This window comes from Pollachius pollachius (genome assembly GCF_949987615.1).
Source record: "Pollachius pollachius genome assembly, chromosome: 1".
Classification (NCBI taxonomy): Eukaryota; Metazoa; Chordata; class Actinopteri; order Gadiformes; family Gadidae; genus Pollachius; species Pollachius pollachius.
The window spans coordinates 10320871-10330870 of record NC_136934.1 but is presented as its reverse complement, the minus strand read 5'-3'; the positions used below and the strand labels follow the sequence as shown (position 1 = coordinate 10330870).

The following is a 10000-nucleotide window of genomic DNA, read 5'->3' as shown; positions in this document are numbered from 1 at the left end:
TGCCATAGTAACATTACAATGAAGAAAAGCCTCATTCATTAGAGTGATCAAAATATAGCCAATGCGGAGGACACACACAAACTCACACACACACACACACACACACACACACACACACACACACATACATACGCAAACTCAGGACGCTGTCTGCCAAATAAGCTAGCAGGAAGCTAGTGGTGTCATCGATGACTCCTATTGATCCGCCTTCCATCCATTAGGGGCTGTTATATTTGGCGTGAGCATGGTTTCCAGGGCCCTGGAGGGGTGGGGAAGGGGACCCCCCTGGCAGTGTGACATATGAGGAGGGCATTGGGAGGCGGGAGGGGATGTGCACACCAAAAGATGCCCCGGAGCCATCACCAATAGACTGGGAGACCTCAATCTATCGCAACAGCTGGCCCTTTTTATGGCTGGGCGTCTTGCTCCCACCCTCTTGCCATCTTTGCCAACTCCATTGTAATCATTCTGTGACCATTTTCTTCCATCGGGTGCCCATTAAGCGTCCGATTAGTTTGCCCCAGCAGGCTGACTCGCTCGCCTGTGCTTCTGTCTGTCCGTCTGTCTGCCTCCTTTCCTGTCCCTGCGTCTGACTGTCTGTCCGGCCTGGCTGTCTGTCCTATGTGTTTGTGTGGCGCGTCTTGTGTTGTCTGTCCTTCCCGTCTCTTGAGTGACACATGAGAAGGGCACTGCGTCGAGGAACACCCCGCCGATGCCCCAGGGCGAGCAGTGATCTCTGACCAGCCGGCAACATTCACTCTCTCCCCCTCTCTCCCTATCAGCCGCCCTTCTCTCTCTCCCTCTCTCCCTCTCCTTCACTCAATCTGTCTCCCCCCTTTTCTCTACTCTCTCGACCCCTCTTTGTCTATCCCCTTCTCTCTTCCTTTCCTGCTCTCTCTCTACTGCTCTTCACCTCCCCCCTCTTTCTCTCACCTCTCTTTCTCTCTCTTCGTCCCAAGTCCCTCCTCTCGCTCATTTCCCATCCCTATCGCAATTTCACACTCTTTCTATTTTGCTCTCTCTCTCTCTCTCTCTCTCTCTCTCTCTCTCTCTCTCTCCCTCTTGCTCTTTCTCACACTTCTCCATGGCCCGTTTTTTGTTTATCGCATACAGACTCGGACACACTCAGCCCTTGTCCATTTCTTTTTCTGTCGGTCTGATCAGTCTGACTGACCGCCTGCCATCTGTCTGACTCGCTGTCTGTCTCTCGGTCTGTCGGTCCGGAGGGCAGTTTTAGTTCTGCACTTGTAACACGCACTAACACGATGTTTTACTGTCCCTTGAAAATTTACATCCACGCAAAGGTCAGAGGACTTCGTTCTTGGTGGACTGGAGATGGAATTATAAATTATAAAGCCCAGACACGGAGAATAGGGAGAGAGAGAGAGAGAGAGAGAGAGAGAGATGGACCAGGTAGAGAGAGAGATGGACCAGGTAGAGAGCAATAGGGAGCTACAAGAAGAGAAAGAAGCAAGAAGAGACATAGAGAGAGAGAAGGGGGCGAGACAGAGGAGCGATAAGGGGGAATAGGGACAGAGAGAGCGAGACAGAGAGAGACAGAGCGAGAGAGACAGAGAGAGAGGATAAACCAGAGAGAGCAAAAGGGAGATACTTGGAAGAGAGAAAGAAGGGGGAAGAGAAAGGGGAGAGACAGATTCAGATAGAAAGGGGGAATAGGGAGAGAGGAGAGATGAAGAGAGATTGAGAACCTCTTTTATAACCACAGAAAATCACATTACACCCTTACAGATTACAGAGGATTACTACTAAAACTACAATTATTGAATTGTACAATTATAGATCTGACATTTGGCACACATTTTAGCACAACTCCAATCCAATTCTTAGTTTACATGTGTTTATACAAACAACATAAATCAGCATCATAAAGCTACCATAAACCACAAGACAAAGGGAAATGGATCCATGCTGTAATGATTTCATTTAAATGCCTGCAAATAACCTGCAAATAATAATAGAAATAATAATAACCCCTTTTGGCCAATTTCCTATTTCACTTGTTCATTCCCAATCTTTTAAACCAATTGCTGTTGGTCTCTCTCACTATTATACGTCTTATAATTACAACTAGTTAGGGTCATGATTATTAGTATTAGTATAATAATTGGATACTGTTTGATTGGCCTCCCTTCCATAATGTGGAGCATTGATTCTATTCCAATTTATCATAACGACCCTATTCAAGTGGACTTCCATCATCCTTATAGATATATAAATGTGATCACACGCATGTGTGTGTGTGTGTGTGTGTGTGTGTGTTTTTCCGCGAATTCATGTTTGCGTGTGTGTCAGGGCAGGCTTTTATATATACTTTTTGTGTGTAATTTGTTCTGCCGTGATCTACCGATGGAGAGACAAGGCAGAGTTGATTTACAGAGAGTCTGTTAAGATATGTGGTCCTGATACAGCAGTTGCTTCTGCTGAAATGAACCGTTTTTTACTACATCTCAGAGTGATTGAGTGGGTTGCCGTAGTGATAAGTAGGTTGCCCTGGAGATAAGCATTGTTGAGACGGACAGGGGGAGGTGAAATGGTGGGAGAGGGAAAGGTTTGATAAGGAATCAGACTGCATTTGTCTGCCAGTGCTGACAAATGGACTGCCAGCCATTCCACATCTTTTTCTATTTTTCTTTAGTCATCTTCTCTTGTGTTTGCAGTCTCCTCACCTCTAATCCCTTCTCCCCTCCCATCTCCTCCGCCCTCCTCCACTCACGGAGCTTCCCCTCTCCTCTTTTCTCCACTCTTCTCCCTTCTCTTCCTCACTCCTCTCCTTTCTCTCCTTTCCTCTCCTCTCCATTCTACACTCATGTCTTATCTCCTCACTTCCTTTATCTCCTTTCCTTTCCCTTCCCCCTCCCCTCCCCTCTCCTCTCATCCCCTCTCCTCTCCTCTCCTCTCCTCTCCTCTCCTCCCCTCTCCTCTCCTCTCTTCTCCTCTCATCTCTTCTCCTCTCTTCTCCTCTCATCTCCTCTCCTCTCCTCTCCTCTCCTCTCCTCCCCTCTCCTCTCCTCCCCTCCCCTCTCCTCCCCTCTCCTCTCCTCTCTTCTCCTCTCATCTCTTCTCCTCTCTTCTCCTTTCATCTCATCTTCTCTCTTCTCCTTTCCTCTCCAATCTCTGTGCTACTCTCCTCCTCTCCTCCTCTCCTCCTCTCCTCCCTCCTCATTTCTCCTCCCTGAAAGGATGGCACGATTCTGATAAAGTCTGATTGGACATGCTCGGGTCATCTGCTGGTCAACACGTGCGCACACACACACACAAACACACACGCAAACACACACACACAAAAACACACAAACACAAGCACACACACACACACACACACACACACACACACACACACACACACACACACACACAGACACACACACACACACAGACACACAATTTGCTTTGACAGTGGGCTTAGACTGTGTCCAATCAGTTTAGAGCCTAGGCTACTGAAAACATGTAATCACTGTAACCACTGCTAAGTTCTGAAAGTCTCTCTGCGTGATTGCCTGATTGAGGTGTGTATGTGTGCTTTGGAGAGTGAACCAGAGAGATAGCGAAAGAAAGAGAGAGAGTAAGAGAGAGAGAGAGAGAGAGAGAGAGAGAGAGAGAGAGAGAGAGAGAATCAGAGCGAGAGAAAGCATTCTTTGTTTACCTTCGTTAATGTGCGGCTGTGTGGATCTGGTGTTTAGCTTATTACATGCCCTGTGTTTCAACTAACCTTGGAGAGAGCTGGCCATGAATTCTAAGTCTATTTTTTGTTGATTCCAGCCTCCCTTCTTTCCTCCTTCCTGCCTCTTTCATCTAAGCCCAACACACACACATGCACACGCATGCACACACACACACACACACACACACACACACACACACACACACACAAGTGCGTGAGCGCGTGCACAAGCACACGCCTCTCCTCACTTCCCACTTGTGTGTTTTGTGTGCAGTGCTTCCCATGGCAACACTGAGTCCATCCAAGGTGACGGTGAGGGAGGGGGCCAACGTGGAACTGACCTGCAACTCCTCGGGGGTGCCCTCACCTGAACTCATCTGGAACATGAGTCCCCTGGTCACCAACTATGAGGAGGTCAGCCCCTCTCTCTCGTTCTTCACCTCTTGTTCTCTTCCTTCCCTCCCTCTCTCACTCGTCTGTAATTGTTGCTTTCTTCGCCCTCGTCTTCGCTCCCTGTTCCTGCACCCTTCAGTGTTCTCCGCCTCACCTGTCACTCGTTGACGACGGTTGGGTGGATAAGTGTTGCCGTGTAGAATGTAAATGTGGAAGAAACATGCGCTCTATGTTAATACTGTCCTACACACTGAGGCGATCACACCGATCACACGTGTGTGTGTTGGAGGGGGGGGGGGGGCTTCTCCATCGCCCCCCACTTCCTCTGGAACTCTCTCTGTCCCTCACGAGGCTCCTTCTTATGCTCTTAAATGTTTTATGGAAGCTTTTATTGATCATTTGTTTTACTTTGACTCCTGAATTTAAGTCTTTTTATATCATGTAAAGTGGGTTTGAGTTCCTAGAAAAGCTTGATATAAATAAATGGTATCATTAATATGATTCTGATTATTCTGATTACTATTGTCAGAAGAGTGCGTTGTGTTGCTTGTGTCGCTCCAGATCCAGACCTCGGGTCAGATGACCTTACTGAGGCTGTCCAACCTCTCCTCACTGGACCACAACAGCAAGATCTCCTGCACTGCGGAGAACATCGTGGGCGAGAAGGAATCGTCCCTCCTACTGGATATACTCTGTACGTTCACGCTCAAGCACAATCGCAATACTTCAATGAGATACTTTTGTATTGAACCTGGTAAAGTCTCATAGTCATTGAAGCCCTCTTCCTCCAGGCCAAGAATCAGCAGATAAATAAGGATGTATCAGAAGGCAAACAATTTAAGGGCCAGTCTTGTGGTAGTAGGGTCTCTGCAGTCTAGTGGTTAGCCCAGACGTTCTGGATTCAAACCCTGACGTCTACCTGTATCCATCCTTGAGCAAGAAGCCAAACCCCTGCTTGCTCATTGATGACATGTATCAAAAAACGATTCACTCATTCAAGTCCCTTTGGATGAAACCTGCCAAACAACTCAATAGTAATTAGTCACGGCAACGGCACCCGGTAGACTAGTGCCTCCCGGAGCAGAAGGAAATGTCCTCCTGATGTTTTACAATTACAGCGCGCTTTCTTACCTTTGTTCATCTCTTTCTCCTATGGCTTTGTGTTTGTTTGATCATCCTATCCTATCATTGTCCATTGTGTCTCTGCAGTTTCCCCCAACATCACCAAGCTGAGCGACGCATTCTCGGACCACCACTGGTGCATCCCCTTCAGCGTCGCAGGTACGCGTTTCGCTCGCTTGACTCGCTTCCTTGGCGCTACTCCAGAGGTCATAGGTTTTAAGGGATTTCTCCAAAACCATTATTATTAATATAAAAATGCTACGTTTGTAATTGGCTGAAATTGTCTTCATAATTTGTGTTTATAGTGCATTGTATGTAGAAATGACAACCATCCATTTAAACTTTATTTGCAGTATGATGAAAGTGCTACTTCACATCAATAACATATTTTCTCCATTCTACACCCCATATAGGGTTAGTTATATATGGTAATTAATATAATTAATTATTTGCTTAATTACTTATTTTATATATGAAAACTAAATGATGTTGTTGTTGGTGATGGATTGCATTTTGCACCAATTACAAATACACCGAATACAATAATATACAAAATAATAGAACACCATATGGGTTATACTACAGTCGAATCACCATTAAATAGTATCAATAGAAATTGTGTTTGGTTAACATTGAACACATTCCTTGTCCCCCTACAACCCTGTATATATACATAAGGGTTTACTGTTTTATATTATATTGTCAATGCCTGTCCACCCTCCAGGGAACCCTGCGCCAAATCTGCATTGGCTCCTGAACAACCAGGTGGTCCAGGAAGGACAGTACATCATGACCCTGATCCACGACATCACCGACAGGGAGTACCACGGCTGCCTCCAGCTGGACAGCCCCACCCACCTCAACAACGGCCTGTACACCCTGCTGGCCACTAACCAGTACGGCACAGACCGCAAGGAAGTCGACGCCCATTTCATGACAGAGCCCTGGGGAGGTGGGTACCGGTTGCTGTAGTTCGTAAACACCGGGAATACCTAGGATCTGTAGTCCTCTAACAACGGAGGCTCTGGGTACTGTAGTCCTTTAATAACAGAGGCTCTGGGTACTGTAGTCCTCTAACAACGGAGGCTCTGGGTACTGTAGTCCTTTAATAACAGAGGCTCTGGGTACTGTAGTCCTCTAACAACAGAGGCTCTGGGTACTGTAGTCCTCTAACAACAGAGGCTCTGGGTGCTGTAGTCCTCTAACAACAGAGGCTCTGGGTGCTGTAGTCCTCTGACAACAGAGGCTCTGGGTACTGTAGTCCTCCAAGAATGGAGGCTCTGGGTGCTATAGTCCTCCAAGAATGGAGGCTCTGGGTACTGTAGTCCTCTAACAACGGAGGCTCTGGGTGCTGTAGTCCTTTAACAACAGAGGCTCTGGGTGCTGTAGTCCTCTAACAACAGAGGCTCTGGGTACTGTAGTCCTCTAACAACGGAGGCTCTGGGTGCTGTAGTCCTTTAACAACAGAGGCTCTGGGTACTGTAGTCCTCTAACAACGGAGGCTCTGGGTGCTGTAGTCCTCTAACAACAGAGGCTCTGGGTACTGTAGTCCTTTAACAACGAAGGCTGTGTTAACTTTAATCCATTAACTACAGAGGCCCTTGGTACTGTATTACGCTAACAATGGAGGCTGTGGGTACTGTGGCTCAACACTAGCACTAATGTTCTCATGTATTAATTTGATGGGTAAATGTCATCGCACACTTTTCGCAGACGTATGTGTGGAAATTCACCACCACCACCACGACAGACGTGAACAGAGTAATCCACAATTCCCCATCTGCCAGCCAATATTTGCAACATTTGGAGTCATTGTCTGTAGAGGGACATTAGCAGTCTGTTTCCTCCTCCTTTAATAGATAATTACCAGCCTGGCCCTGAACCACAGCACAATAGTTTACGATTCATGTTAACCTTTGCGTTGTTAAGGTCTCGGGACCAATTATCTGAATTGATTTGTGTTACGCTGCTTCGTCTTACTTTATTTGCAGGAGCTCAAACCATTCCTCACCAGAGAATGCACAATTATTTGTGTTTGTTTGTGTGTGTGTGTGTGTGTGTGTGTGTGTGTGTGTGTGTGTGTGTGTGTGTGTGTGTGTGTGTACTTGTGTGTTTGATAATGGAGGACTTTAAAACGAAGGGCCCTAACGTTAACTGTTTTTTCGTCTTTGTTTTTGTGCACGCACAGTGACAGACCCCGTATATTACGGTAAGTTTAGTGGCTATTAATAACAACTGCGGCTAGCTAAACAAAGGGGTAGTTCTTATTTAGGTTCTTGGAGTTTTGAATTATTGCAAAGAACATTGATAGTGTCAACAAAGTAAGAAATGTCAATGTTGAGGTTTACAATGAGTGGAGGCTAATGTTTTTCTCTTTTTCTGTTACGTGCTTTACAGATCCCACCACAGGTATGTGAGTCGTACATATGTATTATAATGTATATATAATGGATGCCAAATTGTAATGTTCATGACGATTTCCACTGTGTTCAGTGTCCTCAATCACTCTCTCTCTCTCTCTCTCCCTCTTACCTCTCTGTATCTCTGTCATCCTCTCTCTCTCTCTCTCTCTTACTTCTTTGTCTCTCTGTCTCTCTGTCTCCTCCTCTCTCTCTCTGTCTCTATTTATCTCTCTCTATCTATCTCTCTCCTAATCTTCTGTCTCTCTGTCTCCCTCTCTCTCTCTCTTATTTCCCTGTCTCTCTATGTCTCTCTCTGTGTTTCTATTCATCTCTCTGTATGCATTTACCTCTCTCTTAATCCTCTGTCTCTCTGTCTCTCTATGTCTCTCTCTCTCTATCTCTCTCTCTCTCTCTCTCTCTCTCTCTCTCTCTCTCTCTCTCTCTCTCTCTCTCTCTCTCCATCGTCAACAGATGGCCCTCCACAGAACCCCCCAGAAGACAGAGTGGCCGTGAGTCCCACCTGCTATTTTCCCCCCAAAATATTTTTTTTCAAACAAGAATAATTTGTTTGTTTTTACTTTGGGTGCATTGTTTTTCCACCCTGCTTGCTTGTTTGTTTGTTGTCTACACTCCATCTATGGGTTTGATTGAGGGTTGATTGAGTTGGCACCAAAGCACTGCTCTGAGATGAAAGCTGGCTTCTGTCTTACAGACTGTGAAATAATACATGGTCTGCTTTGCTTTGCTTTGCTTGTGTGTGTGTGTGTGTGTGTGTGTGTGTGTGTGTGTGTGTATGAAAAAGAGAGAGAGTTGAGAGAAAGAGGGAGAAAGAGAGCAGAGAGAAAGAGGGAGAGAGAGAGAGAGAAAGAGAGAGAGGGGGTTTGTGTGTATGTGTGTGTGTGTGTACGTGCGTGCCTGCGCGTTTGTGTGCGCGTGTGTGTGTGCATTCCCAGGTGTGTGCATGTGTGTGTGTGTGTGTGAGTTTATGCATGTGTGTGCGTGCATTTTTGTTTGCTCTGTCTTTGTGTGTCTATTCCTGGTTGACTGTGTGTGACTCATGGGGGCCGTCCCTCCCTTGCTGCAGGTCTATGTGGTGGTGGGCATCGCGGCCGTGGCCTTCACCGGCTTCCTCCTCATGCTGGTTATTCTCAAGTTCGGAGGGAACTCCAAGTTTGGCATCAAAGGTAAAGTACTCTAAACTACTAGCTCCGTCAGTGGATTTGCAGTGTGCCCTGCCCTGGGGGACCGCATTGATATACTGCAGCCATGCAGCGATAGATAGATAGAGGTAAATGGACAAGAATCCTGCTTGTCGGACGTTGAGTGTCTCAGATGTCTACACAAGGGACATTTGTTTAGATTCCATGTGGATGGTTTCATATCTACATATATTTCCCCAACATAACAGGCAACAAGAAATAACCTCTTCACTTTTGAAACTAAACGCATGCAATGTACTATCAGCATCCAAATGGCAATCAAAGTAACCAAACATGCACACTTATATATAATGTAATGTGAGCGTTTGATTAGCATTTAAAAATGAGGGGCGCAGCTATTAGAGACACTATTTGGAGTGCCTTTACTGTGCGTTGTTATCCTGCTGAGTGAATCAGGTTGTGTCAGGTCTTTGAAGGGCGGATGGAGTTCCATAACACAGAGGTGGAAGTCTCACAGGCCTTATACAAAGATAATCCAATAGTGCTCTGTACATTCTGTCTGCGCTGCACATTAACATTAACGTCTGCAATGAAAAACAGCTTGACTGTTCCAAGCAGTGAGTAACGCTAACCCCGGTGTACTCCAAAAGCTCCGCGGAACATCCGCAGAACTGTCAGAAAGGCTTAACGGATATGTATAGGTGCTTATTGAATCCATCCCATGAGGTATGAAGGATCTGCAGCCTTTCTGACGGTGCCTGACTCAGGTCTCAGGGGAGGCTGGAAAATAGAACGCATGTGGACTAATGTTGACTTAAACAGATTTTCTTTCTGTCTTTGTCTTGTGTTGACTTGCTACCACAGGTGTTTACCATTGAAATAACCCCCCCCCCCCCCCCCCCCCTCCCCACACACACACACATCATGTGCCTTACACATGTCCTGCGTTAGTGGTACCTCCGTGTTTGACTGTGCTTGAGGAACAGTGTTTTAACAGTCCGTAAAATAATGTGACATCTGCAATGGTTTGCATCTTTCTTCCAGAACGGTTCCTTTCTCAAGCTTATTTCTACTAGCACGGCGTAATATATTTGCTTTAACATCTTTGCCATTATTTGCTCTGACTTAAGTCGACATTTTCCTGGCCTTGGTATTAACCGACTAATCATCCGCTGAACAATAATGTCTTGTTGGTTCTGGGTCCATAAACCAGCAGGGCTACTAACGAGCGTATATTTGTG

The 10000-nt window shown here is 46.1% G+C and overlaps 1 protein-coding gene across 1 annotated transcript in view; it reads left to right on the top strand.

The window, feature by feature from the left end:
- Positions 1 to 10000, top strand: part of ntrk2a (neurotrophic tyrosine kinase, receptor, type 2a) — a 66162-nt gene that overhangs the window by 8108 nt on the left and 48054 nt on the right. The window contains exons 7-14 of the mRNA XM_079746987.1: positions 3957 to 4096; positions 4637 to 4769; positions 5285 to 5356; positions 5922 to 6149; positions 7386 to 7406; positions 7595 to 7606; positions 8071 to 8108; positions 8684 to 8783. Coding sequence (XP_079603113.1) covers positions 3957 to 4096; positions 4637 to 4769; positions 5285 to 5356; positions 5922 to 6149; positions 7386 to 7406; positions 7595 to 7606; positions 8071 to 8108; positions 8684 to 8783 — 744 coding nt within the window. The remainder of the gene's footprint in view (positions 1 to 3956; positions 4097 to 4636; positions 4770 to 5284; positions 5357 to 5921; positions 6150 to 7385; positions 7407 to 7594; positions 7607 to 8070; positions 8109 to 8683; positions 8784 to 10000) is intronic.